The 16,489-nt window shown below is 37.1% G+C and overlaps 1 protein-coding gene across 1 annotated transcript in view; it reads right to left on the bottom strand.

The window, feature by feature from the left end:
• The window catches only part of LOC120779552, a 54,399-nt gene extending 38,660 nt beyond the window's left edge, over positions 1–15,739 (bottom strand). The window contains exon 1 of the mRNA XM_040111894.1: positions 15,648–15,739. Coding sequence (XP_039967828.1) covers positions 15,648–15,690 — 43 coding nt within the window. The 5' untranslated portion in view covers positions 15,691–15,739. The remainder of the gene's footprint in view (positions 1–15,647) is intronic.
• Positions 15,740–16,489: the final 750 nt, after the last annotated feature.

Genomic DNA, 16,489 nt, shown 5'->3' with positions numbered 1-16,489 from the left:
ATACAGAACAGAAAGAGAGTTACTCTAATTCCTCTAGGCATCTCGAATTCGACATCAAACAGCTGAGGATTTTACTTTGCTATAAAAAGTTCTGACTGCTGTCTGCCTCTAATTTTAAGGGATTCTCAGTGTGAAATTTTCGAAAAATTGATTTTTTCATGTTGCATTATCGGATAGTATACTCTGTAATGTTTAATACTCTCAAATTTTCAAATCGAAATTCACATTATTACGGTCGCTACAACGTTTCTTGTAGAAAGGGAACAGAGTGGGAAACACAGCGACTCTAATCTTGAAACTCGTTTTTCTCAGATTAGTGTTTTTTAAAACGGTTTTCACTCTCAAAGGAAGACTTTTGAAGATATCTAGTGCCAATTTGGAGAGAACATTTTTAACGTGATTCTCTATCGCTCTTTCGAAGCTTTTTTTTTTTGTTTTTTTGAAATGTTCCTATTTTTTCTACGAAAAACTCTCGAAAAAAGAACCAACCTTTTTGTTCAAACCGTCGCCGTTTTCAAATTTAAAAAAAAAAAAAAAGCGATAGTGACTTTCTAACAGACTAATAATTTGTTTCAAAGTTTTTCAAGGTTTAAAGCCTAACAATAAATCTTAAATCTCTGTATTTTAAATATTCTGTGTTCACTCATCCATTGAAATAAGAAGCAGTACCACAGAGGTGGGTTTTTCGTTGACAATACATATTAAGTTCATTCATGAGATCTCAAAATATAGACAGGATCATAACGGAGTATTCTAAAGGATGTAAAGCCTCTTCGTCAACTTGTTACTAGTTTTCATCCCTGACTGGCCGAAAATTGTTCAACCACTTTTTTTACTTGTCTTACTCATCAAGTGATGGAGAGTTTAAGAATATTGTCGCAGAGTCGATTAGACGATTATTGAATTAAATAAATGTTAGATTTCAAGAAGTTTTTAAAGCAATCAAGAGAAAACTACAAAAGATAGATCAACAATATCATTGAGTTCAAAGAACCACAATTCATTGTTGAAGCGTTTGGAAAATACTTTAGTTTAAATATTCTCATTGAGATATCTAGGTGTTTGTGGCAGTTAAAAATATAAGTTTTTTTCCTAAATTATCCATTAGCTGAGAAGAACTTGCTGTTACATATGCTTTGAATTCTCAAAATAAGGAAACGATTGACAGCCAATTAATGACTTCGATGATTAAGTGGCAATAAAGAATGGGAAAATAGGGAGTCGCGTAAATGGAAACTAATTATTTTTCAAAATTAGAAAATTGTCCATTATACACACATTCTTTCAGCCAGTAAGAAAGAAATCATTAATCATTTCTTGAGAACTTTGTTCTTTGATAAATTAATTGCCCAACTACAAGAATATGGTATTAAGGTCAAGTTTGAAGATCTACAAATACATATGTACAATATTTTCAATAACAACAAAATTAAGTGGAACTAAGATACTAAAACTTCTTTCACTGTGAAACATATGGCATTTCTTAATAGACCACGTTTGCCTCAATCCGCTTTTTGCCTGCATTTGCTATTTTATAATTGTGGCTTGGCTAAAGTTACTAACCTCACCTCTTTTCAAGTTCGACTGCTCGTTAAGCAATTGTGGTGCAGATTCTACAATGTCGCACTTTGAGCAATCATTTTATATAATCACCTACTATATATCTGTGTATGTAGTGGTCTATATACATATGTATAAATGGCTATTAGTAAATGATTACGTATGTATCGACCCTGCAGGAAAAAGCAAACTGGTCGAAAAATATAAAAAAATATATTCTGATTAAAAGCCAACACGTACAAAAAAAAATTAGTTTTATACCAATTGTTTTGAAAAATTTAAAACAAGCCTAAAACTGATGTTAAGTTCCTGTAAAGAAGCACACATTAGTCAGTAACTCCGAAAGGTCAAACTAAGTTTTAAGCTATCAGCTTTGAACCAACTCACTGTGCGCACAAAGTTAGTCAGAGTGTGTGCATCCTCACTATCAATATCATCAAGCTACTTGATTATCAGACTCGTTTGATTGTTGGTGAGCTCGCTGAAGGCGGCCCACTCCTCCCACTTACATCGAATTGGGGACGAGCTAGTTGCCGTAATCCGCTTGTATTTTAGCGCTGCACTTCCCACAAGCTTAATAGGCGCTGGTCAACAAATACCTTCAGCCCACCTGCGAAATTCTTCTGGCCTGGTTCGGTACGCAGGAACTCCCCTGAACTGCTTGCTTTTAGCAAAGTTTATCTTCATGTGTAAGAGTTCGTACTTGATATTGTCAAATAGGCAACCTACAATAAGGCTAAATATCTTATCAGATGCAAAATATCAAAATTGTTTGAAGGAAGATGTGGTAGAAATATCCAAGCACTTTTCTCTCTAATGACTAGTTTTTACAAAACTCTCGGCAGTCATACTTTAAGCGAAACAGGAGTGATAACTGAAACTGATATTTATTTCTTTATTTAATGCAACAGCTTAGCATTACCTGGCCTCAACTAGTGGTAGCTTCATTTTAAAAGAAGCTTAGCATTACCTGGTCTGAACTAATGTGCTTAATAGACATAACTTCGTATTAAAAGAATTCCAATCGAACGGAGTGTTGAAGACAGATAGAGTGCTTAGACAGTGAATTTAATAATTTCATACTCGGAGTTCTAGAAGGGGGATCGAACTATCGATAATTACATGAATACACGAATCGATACTTTGAAATATCAGGAAATAACTCAGATAAATACTTTAATATTTGTTAATAGACTGCACTGTTCAATTTTTCAATTAATTTTATGGTTAAAAGAGGCATTTTGGTACTTCATGCAACAGAATCGACATAATTTTTTACTAAGCAATTTTCCTACAGGGAAAACAATAGAGGATTATAAGAGAGACAAGTTTTACTGAGAGCTCAAAAATTACCATGATATCACAAGCTATCAAGCAATATAAAATTATATTTCTAAAATAATATCTAATAAAAAAAATTTGTCTAACAAATCAAAATCAGACAAATGCTTTCAATTGGATAAAATACCTGCTTGGAGCAAATGGTCTTAGTTTTCGCTCATAAGCAATTTTATATGTGTGTACAATTGTGTCTACTGTTAGGTGGCTTGAATTTAGCGCGCTAATTTCCACCGGTTTACCTTAACTTGCTTGCCAGAGGCAGTGTTTTTTTTTGTTGCAGCTCTGTGCTTTATTATTGAAGCAAAAATCTACTTTAATTAATTTATAAAAAAATACCTTTAGCAAGTCTAAAATGTGCACCCGAGTTCAAGGCGTCAGATGTTGCTTGCACTAACGCTTTCGCAATTAGCTTTTATGGGTTTCTATGTACGAGTCTCACACGCATACAAATTGATTAATGTTAAAAACATAAATGGACTTTGCGTTAAGGTTATCTTTAGATTTATACCTCAGATATGATTACTTGTATCTTGAGCATGTTTACTTTTATATTTGTTATAAAATTCAAACGATAGGTGATGGCTTATATCCGCAAAGATCAAATGTAATGATATGAGTTGACTAAACTATTCACATAACTGAGTCACAGCGTCACTTACGAATAACCGGAAAACACATACAAAGTGTGCAATTCCAGACAAAATCCATTAAAAGCAGTTGTTCAGAGAAGGAAACCGAATTTTAAGCTTGAACTCTTCGAATCGCCTATTGCTTGTCAATCAACAAGAAAAGGTCAAAAAACTTTAGGCCCGAGCAATTGAAACATGCTTACATCTTGAAGTTGACTTACGCACATAAAAGTCACAAACAGGAATTACATTTCTTCGATACCGTAAATACACTTTTGGAAAATACAAAATATAAATATTGTGTAATAGTTATAAGGAATTATCAATCGAATCTTAACCGAAAAGTAGTACTTCTTCTTCTTCTTAATTGGCGTAGACACCGCTTACGCGATTATAGCCGAGTTAACAACAGCGCGCCAGTCGTTTCTTCTTTTCGCTACGTGGCGCCAATTGAATATTCCAAGCGAAGTCAGGTCTTTTTCCACTTGGTCCTTCCAACGGAATGGAGGTTTTCCTCTTCCTCTGCTTCCCCCGGCGGGTACTGCGTCGAATACTTTCAGAGCTGGAGTGTTTTCATCCATCCGGACAACATGACCTAGCCAGCGTAGCCGCTGTCTTTTAATTCGCTGAACTATATCGATGTCGTCGTATATTTCGTACAGCTCATCGTTCCATGGAATGCGATATTCGCCGTGGCCAATGCGCAAGCCTCTGCGCCATACAGCAGGACGGGAATTATGAGCGACTTATAGAGTTTAGCTTTTGTTCGTCGAGAGAGGACTTTACTTTTCAATTGCCTACTCAGTCCGAAGTAGCACCTGTTGGCAAGAGCAATCCTGCGTTGGATTTCCAGGCTGGCATTGTTGGTGGTGTTAATGCTGGTTCCTAAATAGACGAAATTATCTACAACTTCAAAGTTATGACTGTCAACAGTGACGTAAGAGCCAAGTCGCGAGTGCGACGACTGTTTGTTTGATGACAGGAGATATTTCGTTTTGCCCTCGTTCACTGCCAGACCCATTTTCTGTACTTCCTTGTCCAGCCTGGAGAAAGCAGAAATAATGGCGCGCGGCTGTTGAGGCCGCCAGAAGCTGTACACTCTTATAGAAGATGGTACCTTCTCTATTTTGTTCTGCAGCTCGAACTATTTTTACCAGAAGCAGGTTGAAGAAGTCGCACGATAGGGAGTCTCCTTGTCTGAAATCTCGTTTGGTATCGAACGGCTCGGAGAGGTCCTTCCCGATCCTGACAGAGCTTTTGGTGTTACTCAACGTCAGTTTACACAGCCCTATTAGTTTTGCGGGGATACCAAATTCAGACATCGCGGCATAAAGACAGCTCCTTTTCGTGCTGTCGAAAGCAGCTTTGAAATCGACGAACAGGTGGTGTGTGCCGATTCTCCTTTCACGGGTCTTTTCCAAGATTTGGCGCATGGTGAATATCTGGTCGGTTGTTGATTTTCCGGGTCTGAAGCCACACTGATAAGGTCCAATTGCTGACGGTGGGCTTTAATCTTTCACACAATACGCTCGATAGAACCTTATATGCGATGTTGAGGAGGATAATCCCACGATAGTTGGCGCAGATTGTGGGGTCTCCTTGTTTATGGATTGGGCATAGCACACTTAAATTCCACTCGTTGGGCATGCTTTCGTCCGACCATATTTTACAAAGAAGCTGATGCATGCTCCTTATCAGTTCTTCGCCGCCATGTTTGAATAGCTCGGCCGGCAATCCGTCGGCCCCTGCCGCTTTGTTGTTCTTCGGGCGGGCAATTGTAAAATAGTACTTATTTGGTAAATTTGACCTACATTACCTGAAACCCGACGAAACATTCAAAAACATCAAAATACCTTCAAAACAGCAAGCAATGTCATACATTCAAATTCAAATAGAAAGCAAAATATTTAATTATTCATCAATATTTACCTTGTCCTCGAAACACTTTTCATAAGCACTTTTTGGGATGGTCTTCAACTCCTTAAACGAATTTTGTTTTATCTCTTCGATCGACTGAAAACGCGTTCCATAGAGCGGCAATTTCAGTTTGGCAAACAAGAAAAAATCACACGGAGTCAAATCTGGTGAATACCGTGATTGACCGATTGTATTCATTTTGGCTTTAAATTCACAATCGTGATTCACAATTCAACTTAATCCGGATGACTCGAGAAAGAACACGTTTCATATCCAAGATATTCACCAAAATCTTTCGAACGGATTCGAGCTCTTTTGACATCTTACTTTTTTAATATTTTCATCAGTTGAAGAGGTCGAAGGTGGTCCAGAACGAGGCATGCATTTATCGATTCCTCGAGCGTCTCTGAAAGCTTTGCCTCACTCGCAGGCTTGTGTTTTTCATAAAACTGAATCAACTTAAGTTTCAGAATTCACAACGACGCCGCACATGAAATTCGGTTAGAAATACAAAAATTGAAACAAAGTCTTTGTTCGATATATCAGACTGATATCTTACAAACTGAGGGACTGGTTCAATTATATACAGACAGACGGATATAGGTAAATCGACTCAGATCGTATGCTTTTATGCATATGCTTTATACGGTCTCCGCCGTTTCCTTCTAGTTGTTATAAACTTCTTGGCAAACTTAGTATACAAGTATGGTACAACAAAAGGTGACAATAACAACTAAGGGTTTTCATAAAATATCAAGATTATATAGATTGTCCCATAGTTTCTGGGAAACTATTTAGTATATTGCTGAAGCTAATTGCTGAAAAGTACGATGAAATATAGATAAAAGGAAAGAACGTCGATGAAAGAGCTGAACTTGTGTGCTTACCGCTGCACTGTTATCGATATGAATCGAACCTGCTGGCCAGGATAAGTCATACGCTAAGCAATAGAGAAGCTACATACGATGGGGAAAATAAACAGTTCACCAAATCACTTGAGGCTCTCCGAGTTTTGTTCATCCTATCCCTGAGAAAACAAAGCTCGAAGTTATCCTAAATAAAAAACTGAGATGGAGAGAACATATTGAGAGCAGGGCTTTCAAAGTCCTTTAAATCTGGAACTATTGCCCCAAAGTGGGTATTATGACCCCACATTGTCTATTGGAACTAAACAAGTACAATGTTGCTTTGGGGAAGTGTTGCTGATGGACAGACAGAATCGGAAAAGTGGATTTGGCGGAATGCATAAAACAAAAGGAAACAAAATAAAAAATGTAATCATCTCTGCAGATATGAAATCATCTTATTTATGACCCAAAAACGAGTGAAAAGAAAAGTAATTGAAAGGGGACAATCTCGGGAATTTACTTTCGTAAATTTTGGTTTTTTTTTTCATGTACGGTCATGCAAAAACATCTGTGTTATGTAAAAGTGAACTTAAGATATCATGTAAGACACCTACATATGTAAGAGCACACCCAGCTATAAAGACACAAATTTGTTTCGTGTAAAAAAGCGAAAGAAGATGCGAATGTCTACGATTTAAAGGTCTTAATTCGATTGCATTTCACTTACTGTGGCTGCCCATAAGCGAAAACACATGCATACTTTTATATATACAAAGTCATTCAGAAATGCTTAAAACAAGCAAAGCCATTGCAGCAACACGATTACTTTGCAATTTCCAAATGAATTTAGAGCGCTGAACGAGATAAAATGTACGCATAGGCTTTACATAAATCGCTTTGGTCGACATTAACACGCCTATATAATGTACATAACATATAGCAACATACATACATATATCCGTTACAAAACCGTCGTATTGTTATATTTGTTTCAGCCGAATCCGTCACACTTTAGCCAACTTTATGGATTAGGGTCATAATATGGGAGCATCAGTAAGCTTTTGCTGCCCACTCGCTGGCTCATTTTTCGCAGCATCATTAGTCACTCGGCTAAAAGCGGTAATATATCATAATATATGAGGTTTAATAACAAAAAAATATGCGAATAGTTTCAATGGCCTTTCATTTGTGTTTTTTCAAGCTACATACATCCATTGCTGAAGCTGCCGTAGTGTCCGACCAACAAAACACTCCATTATTAGCGTGTACAAAAGAAGTAAGTAAAAAATGCGGAAAATGTGGACAACTTGAGATAAATTGGTTTAAAGTGAATCACTTTTGTGTTTATTTTCTTTTTTTGTTTTGAATATTTTTATGATGAATTGAAGTTTCGTGGTACAACAAAAGGTGGCAGACGGGTTGGTGAGTGGTTTGCGGTGAAGGAAGTTAAAAAGGTAACAGCTTCAAAAGAAGTTTCAATTTTGACATGCATTTTTTTAAACAAACGAAGTACTAAAATAAACACGATGCACATAAATGGATGAACAACCGCACAAGCATTACCTCATTATGCTTGAGTTTAGCATATTTTTTATCAATTTTGATCCTTGTTAGACCTTGGAGTTCGAAGAACGGACGAAGCAAAATCAAATATGTTAGAAAAAGTTTGCCCTAATGGATTTTAGTCTTCCGCAAGTAATTTTTTCCTTGCTTGTAAGGTTCTATCGAGCGTATTGTGTGAAAGGTTAAAGCTCACCGTCAACAAACTGATAAAACCTTATCAGTGTGGATTTAGGATTGAAAAGTTAACATCATGCCCTAAACCTTGGAAAAGATCCGTGAAATCAGAACACACACCACTTCTTCGTCGATTTCAAAGCTGCTTTTGACTGAACGAAAAGGAGCGGCCTTTATGCCGCGATGTCTGAATTTGGTATCCCCACAAAACTAATTCGGCTGTGTAAACTGACGTTGAGCAATACCAAAAGCTCTGTCAGGATCGGGAAGGACCTCTCCGAGACGTTCGAGGTTTCAGACAAAGTAACTCAATCTACTGCTGGAGAAACTAATTCAAGCTGTAGAGCTGAATCGAGAGGGCACAATCTTTTATAACAGTGTACAGCTGCTGGTTTACGCCGATGATATTGATATCATTGGCCTCAACATCTGGTATCTCCAAACTGGATAATGAAGCGAAGCAAATGGGTCTGGTAGTGAACGAGGGCGAGACGAAATATCTCCTGTCATCAAACAAACAATCGTCGGTAATTTCGTCTATCTTGGAACCAGTATAACCACCAACAACAGTGTCAGCCCCGAAATCCAACACAGAATAACTTTTCCCAACAGGTGCTACTTCGATGAACAAAGTCCAAACTCTATAAGTCACTCATTAATCCCGTTCTGCTATATGGTGCAGAAGCATGGACGATGACAACATCTGATGAGTCGACCTTACTAGTTTTCGAGAGAAAGGGTCTGAGGAAGATTTATGATCCTTTGAGTATTGACAACGATGAGTATCGCATTCGATGGAACGATACCATTGACATAGTTCAGCGAATTAAAAGAGCGGCTTAACTGGGTAGGTCATGTCAAACGTATGGATGAAAACACTCCAGCTCTTAAAGTATTCGAGGCAATACCCGCCGGGGGAAGCAGAGTAAGAGGTAGACGTCCACTACGTTGGAAAGACCAGGTGGAGAAAGATCTGGATACATTTGGAATCTAAAATTGGCGTCAAACAGCGAAAAAGAGAACGATTGGCAGCTTTTGAAATCTCGGCTATAGAACAGATAAGAAGTGTCTAAGTTAAGAACTACCTGATAAACAATGAAAAGTTTTCATTAAAGACTTGCTCTCTGTGATATGCCTTAGCAAGTGCCACTCCTTGACTAGCACTATAAAATATTCGACGGAACTTGCCCATATATTTTAGTGTCGGTCTTGCGTACTGGTACCTTAAACCCACAACCCTTAAAACACGTTTGATTATTTAAAAAATCTTATAAGTGAAATAAATGCACTGCCCTGAAACCTACCACTTTTTCAGCTTGAAGGTTTGAGGCCGCAATTTCATTGATTTCATTTCATGAGAATGGGACTACTCAACCAGAGCTTGTTCTCAGTTGGATATTGGGCCGACTTCACCTTAACTTCACGAGAAGAAGCACTTAAAAGACACTTTTGTTATCATTTCTTACTTCACAGGTCGTGACCCACGAACTATCGTTTAATAAATCCACACCTTTTCATAGATCTCGACAAACTTTGTTATTGCTGCTGCTTACTAAAGACTAGCGGCACAAATTTCACGGAATTATTGTATCACATTTATAATCGCCAAATGTTTCTTTGTTGCATATAATTTTATTCACACGCGAACTACAACAATTATCATGTTTATTAGCGACTGCTGTGCGGCTGTGCCTTTGGTGCCCCTAAAAAGCGATCGCTCGCGGCTAGTTAAGTGCTTGCCCAGAGACTGCAGTTGAACTTGACCGATTTCTCATCGATTTTCTATTTGTCGATATTCACACATATGTATGTCGTATGTATAAAGACACTTGTGTGTTAAAGCAAATGGATATTTATCAATAGAAATTTCGTTTTCGTTGCGGTTCAATTTCGAGATTCATGCTTAATATTGAAATTCGTTTGTGTTCGACAACGAGCATTTAGCAAAGGCGTGGTCGTGATCTCTTTAATTTGCATAACATTTTGATATTATGTACACAAATTGGTGAAAGTACAATATATTTTATTTATTATTATCTGATTTCGGGATGCTTGAATGGTAAGGGTATTTGAGATGATAGAAATTTAACAATACATATATGCGAGTATAGTTCGTTATAGTAGATAGGAATTTAAAAACTTACTGATTAATTGGCTTAGCTTTTTCGCTTATGGGAAGTGCTCATCTCAATATTATTTATGGTATTGAACTACTATCGGTTAAGGGATTTTCGTGTCACTAAATTACGATTGTGACAATTAGAGACATGAGACAATCGTGACAAGCAGAATACCGATATTATTATTATTAGATTTCCTGTGTGACTACGTCAAGCCTATGGTCTTTGTCAACAAGCCAGCGACGATTAATGAACTTCATACGAATATTGAACGTGCAATAGCAGCAACATCGGTGGGGTTCAGCGTCTGGACTACTGCAAGCGTGCCCGTGGCCATGCAAAAGAAATCGATTTCCATACATAATGGCATCGAATGTACTTTCACTGGAACGAAGAATTTCATATCCCAAACCGTTTTTGTTTTATTTAAAAAACACTTTTGTAGCGCTCTTATTGAAAAGCCCGTTACAATCACACCTACTTCCCAAACAGCGCAATTTCAAATTCCATCTGATTCTTTCACTTTCCCGTACGTTATAGTTATAAATCAAAAGCCAAAGTGCCAAATAGTGCGCTTAAAGCAGGCCACCTTTTGACCAAAAATTGTCCAAGTCGGACCAAAACCATTCAAGTTCCCAGATACCACATAAGTTATTAAAAAAATAAATTTTTCTTTACATTTTCATTTTTTAATACAGTAGCACATGAGTATCTACTTAAATTAATATATGTATGTAGACCTGTAATTTAGCATTCAAGCAACAAATCCAAACTGATGACGATTGGCGGTTTTTCCCGACAAGTTTCAAACAAATATTCATACATGTGTTTTCGGCAAAACTCTAACTGGTTTGCTACAAATTAAAGAAATAAAAGGCCAAAAACAACTTTAACTCTCATTGCAACAACACATATCAGCACTAAAACTACTGCAGTAAATGTTCGCCAACCCCGTTACGGTTCAACACCAAGCCAAAGTCGAATATTAGCAGCGTGCAGAATAAATTTTAACCGATATGCATTTGTTTGAAAAATTTGGTTTGCACGGCACGCGGCCACTGTGAAGCTCTAAAAATAATAAATAATAATAGTAAGACAGGGTAACAACCGCATCGCACGTGAGTATGTAAAATAACAAAAACCATATTGGAATAATTTTTTTTCTTTCCATTGCAACACTACAAATCTGAGCAAATAAGTATACATATCTAAATGAGCGGCTCTATGAAACAAAAAATATAATTAATTACTTACAGTGACGCCTTCAAAAACTTTATATCAAAAGATAATTAAACTCCATGTGGTAAATGGTTGGCAGGGATTTCATAATTAATTTTGTTTATCAATTTTTGCCTATTTAAGAATGGCTTATTAATTACACAAGCCAAAATTAAGGATAATGTAATATTTTCAAATTCAAATCAAATTGGATAGAAATAACGAATTGTAAAGTAAATTGCTTTTCATGGTTAATTTGGACTAACAAAAATTTAAAACGCGTGCCAAATGTAATCAAAGATTTTTCAATAAATTTTGTGACTAATAACTATTGTAGAGACAAGATTGCGAAGCCAACGGCATAAACCCCCTTTTTACGTTTATGAAAAACGATAGAGGATGAAATTGTCGCAATCTCTAATTCGGACTAGTTATCTACCATGCGCGAAATCTTGGAAAAGACATATGAAAAGAGAATCGACACGCTCCACCTCTTCGTCGATTTCAAAGCTGCTTTCGACAGCACGAAAAGGAGCTGTCTTTATGCCGCTATGTCTGAATTTGGTATCCCCGCAAAACTTATACGGCTGTGAAACTGACGTTGAGCAATACCAAAAGCTCCATGAGGATCGGTAAGGACCTATCCGAGCCGTTCGATACCAAACGAGGTTTTAGACAAGGCAACTCCCTTTCATGCGACTAATTCGAGTTGCAGAGCTGTAAAGTGAAGGTACCATCTTCTATAAGAGTGTACAGCTGCTGGCGTTCGCCGTTGATATCATTGGCCTCAACAGCTGCGCCGTTAGCTCTGCTTTCTCCATAATGGAAAAGGTAGCGTATCAAATGGGTCTGGTAGTGAACAAGGGCAAGAAGAAATATGTATCTCCTGTCATCATACAAACAGTCATCGCCCTCATGACTTGATTTTCACGTCACTGTTGGGAGTTCCAACTTCGAAGTCGTAGACTCGTAGATTTCGTCTATCTTGGTACCAGTATTAACACCAACAAAAATGTGAGCTTCGTAATCCAACGCTGAAAAACTTTTGCCAACAGGTGTTACTTCGGACTAAGTAGGCAATTGAGAAGTATCTCGACGAACAAAAACCAAACTCTATAAGTCATTCATCATCCCCGTCCAGCTATATGGTTCAGAGACAAAGACGATGACAATATCTGATAAATCGACAGAGCTCAGCGAATAAAATGATAGTAGCTACGCTGTATGTCATGTCATCCTAATGGACGAAAGCACTCCAGCTCCGAAAGTTGCCCACTCTTACTATCTAAGAGGCCATAACTGCATAGGATCTACCCAAATATGTAAGTGAATATCTATTCCTCAGAAAAGCTAGTCAGCAAAATCATATAATATAAATATCCAGCAGTGACAAGATAATATCGTATTCATACTGGAAAACCCTTAACAAAGTACTGATCGAGTTGGGGCAACAAATATACAAATAATATGAAGGCAACAAGCCTTCACATCTGGGGAGTTGTTTAGCTTCAACACAGGACTACCAAAGACCTCTTAAGTTTTGGTGTCTCAGTTCAATTTTTAACTTGAATCTCCATTCAATCTTTAAGATCTTCTATAAGAATATGCTAATGGAAAATAGCGATTAGTTACACCATAACTATGTGCACTTTGTAACTCACTATATACTCGTACATAAGTATGTCTATATTATTTCGATGCAATTACCACACATCAAGGCTTAATTTCAAGTAGAATACTGGCAAACCGCAAACGCGTCGGTTCAACGATCAACAACTGATTACAGCATTAACCAGTAACCATCAAACGAATACGGCCAAAAGCGTAGTGCAGGCAAAACAAACGAGACTATCTAAAAGAATAGACATAGAATAACGTTCGTGACCACAACGTCGGCACAAAGACGCTACTGAATACGCTCAAAACCAGACGGTGTCACTTGTCACAGCCGAGGGGGAGAAGCAGTCGCTCTCGGCTGATCTCAGAAAGCGTTTTAACTTGTGACGTTCGTCGGCGCTAGTTAAGTGCATTGCGGTTGTTCGTAGGTAACCGTTGCATGGCCTAAACTAGGCAGACACAAATTGGCGGACGCTTGCGCGCCTGGCTCACTGTTCGCCCGCCCCTGTATCACTACCAAATGATTTTGTGTAACGGAGTTATGCGTCATTTCAATTATTCTTAAGTTGTCTAACGAAGCAAAGAAAAGTAGCAGTGGCACTTTGTGCGCGAACTGGACTAGAAACAATCAGAGCAGTGTGGGTTCGTATGGGTTTATGCAATTGGTGAAGTTAATGAAACAATTTATTCTTTTGTAACAACTTTAAATTGGTAACAAAATTTAGATGTGAGTAATTCTCTATAAACGCGTGTGTTTCTTCATTATAATCGGATATGCGTTATTACTTCTGTTTAAGATGGGATTCTTAGAGTTCTCTGCTGACGAAATAGAATCGCTTAAAGCCAGAAGCGTTTCGTAATGTTCAATTAAAAAATGTAGAAGAACTGGGAGCGAAATAACTTTAAATGAAAACAAATAAGGAAGGACTTACTTCAGCTGTAATCGAACATTTCATACTCTTGCAACTTGCCATAATAAACGCCAAGGAAATACCTTCAGGTTCATAAAGTTTTTAAGTTATACGGGGTCTAGAGCTCGTTTCACCGGATTTTATTCATTCTAAGCACAAAGATGAAAGGTTTTTGAAAAAACATACAAACAATCCTCGTAGCAGATTTTATAGAATACTTTCTGTCCAATTAAAAAACGCTGTTTAGAAAATGGAGAATTAAATTAAGCGAATCAACTTTCCAGAATGCGGGACATAACTACCCAAAAATTGAAGTCATGGAGGGAACGTTCTCCAGCTTACTGAACGGCAGTGAAAGCATAACACCAAGAGATGGTGAACCTAATTCCCCAAACGATGACGATGGAATAGATGTTCGATTGCCCGACTATAAAGAGGTTCGCAATTACCCATCTGAAGAACAACAAAGCAGCGTAGCCAATGGATTGACGGCCGAGCTATTTAAACACGGCGTCGAAGAACTGGTAAGGAGCATGCATTTGCTTCTTTGTAGAATATGGTCGGATGAAAGCACGCCCTATGATTGGAATTTAGGTCCAATCCTCAAAAAAAGGGGCCCACAAACTGTGTCAAATACGTGGGACTCCTCAACATCGCATATAAGGTACTATCGAGCGTACTGTGGGAAGGATTAAAGTCTCTCGTCAACAAACTGGTTGAACCTTATCAGTGTCGCTTTAGGCCTAAAATATCAGCGACTGACCAGATATTCACCATGCACCAAATCTTGGAAAAGACATGTGAAAAGAGAATCTTCACACACCACCTTTTCGTCGATTTCAAAGCTACTTTTGTCAGCACGAAAGGAGCTGCCTTTTTACGGCTATTTAAACTGACGTTGAGCAATACCAAAAGCTCCATTAAGATCGGGAGGGTCTCTCCGAGCCGTTCGATACGTGAAGTCGTAGATAATTTCGTCTATCTTGGGGCTAGTATTAACACCAATAAAAATGTTAGCCTCGAAATCCAATGCAGAATTACTCTTGCCAACAAGTGCTACTTCGAATTGAGTAGGCAATTGAGAAGTAAAGTCCTCTCTCGACGAACAAAAACCAAATTCTACAAGTCACTCATCAGGACCTGGCTGCACTTGGTATCTCGAATTGGCGTCAAATTCCGAAAAGAAGAAACGACTGGCGTGCTGTTGTAAACTCGGCTATAACCGCGTCAGCGGTGTCTAAAAAGTGGAAACTAAGATCAATTAAGAAATTGGATTAAAATCACCCATACCTTTTCCTTTTGGGTTTTTTTTTGGATGTTTTAATTTTTCCTCGCACTTTTCGTGGTTTTAAATAATATCGTTAGGTGTGGTTATTGGCACATATTCACATATTGGCAAAAACTTAGCTCAATTATAATATTACTATGATGAGTAAATAAATTCCAAAAATTAAAAAAATCGATAAATCCTTAATTAATTACAAATCTTAATTGCATATATAATTTAAATACATTTTTTATATATCAAAATATCGACCTAATTTCCATAGCTAGCATTTGATGAATCCAAAAAGCATATATAGTATGTAAATGAAGTGTTTGATGAATTTTTATATATGCGCACCATTCACCAAATGACGGTTATTTACAACTACATACATTGTAGATTTATACTAAAAATTACATATATACTCGTGGTATAAAAATTTATGAATTAACAGAAATATGTATGTATGCGCAAATACTCACTTGCCGCCTGCATTATTAGAAATCCGATCACGAAGAAGTTCATCTTTCGCCAGCGTCAATACAACAAATGCAACAAATACCAAATTATCAGTATATGTATATATGAACTACTAATTGTTGATTAAACTATGCCACTTTTTAAAAATTTCAAATTAATTTGCACAATTATTTTTTTTGTTTATTTTTTCACTTTTGCAGATATTTTGTTTCGCGTTGACACACTGTAGACACACTTAAATAAGTAGGAATGCAAATTTTTAACATACCAAACTGAAATCATAAACGATAGCATCAAAAATCACATATCACAGGCACATTTTTTGACAACGATAAGCATATGCAAAGAGCGTTGAGAAATTAAAAAAAAAGAAAAAAACAAAACCACGGCGCTTAAAAGTGAAAATACGCAATGAAAATATAGCTCGCAGGAAGCCTATGCAGACAAATGTGTGTATATGTAAATTGATTGTATTTTGGAAGAAATTGATTTTTTTCACGTATTTATTCGAGCAGCGTGAACGCATGCGCACAAACACCAACTTCGTGTTATTTGATTTTTTGTTAATTTTAACACTTTATGAGCACGTCTTCGGTCGACTGCTGCTGTGCGCAGGCAATTTCCATATGTTGGTATGTTTTTGTTTCTTTTTTTATTATTTTATTTTGTTTTATTTTTTTATTTAAAATTTCAATTATTATTTTTTAAAATTTTTGATTTTTGTATTTTCAAGTTATCTACTATATAAGCCTTTTAAACCACGCACTTAAAAAAACGCATAAAATATTTAACATTTTCTAAGTGCAAAACACTCACTATTCAAGTCACAGTCAAAAACTCACAA

This window comes from Bactrocera tryoni, chromosome 1 (assembly GCF_016617805.1).
Source record: "Bactrocera tryoni isolate S06 chromosome 1, CSIRO_BtryS06_freeze2, whole genome shotgun sequence".
NCBI lineage: Eukaryota > Metazoa > Arthropoda > Insecta > Diptera > Tephritidae > Bactrocera > Bactrocera tryoni.
This window is presented reverse-complemented; position numbering and strand designations above follow the sequence as displayed.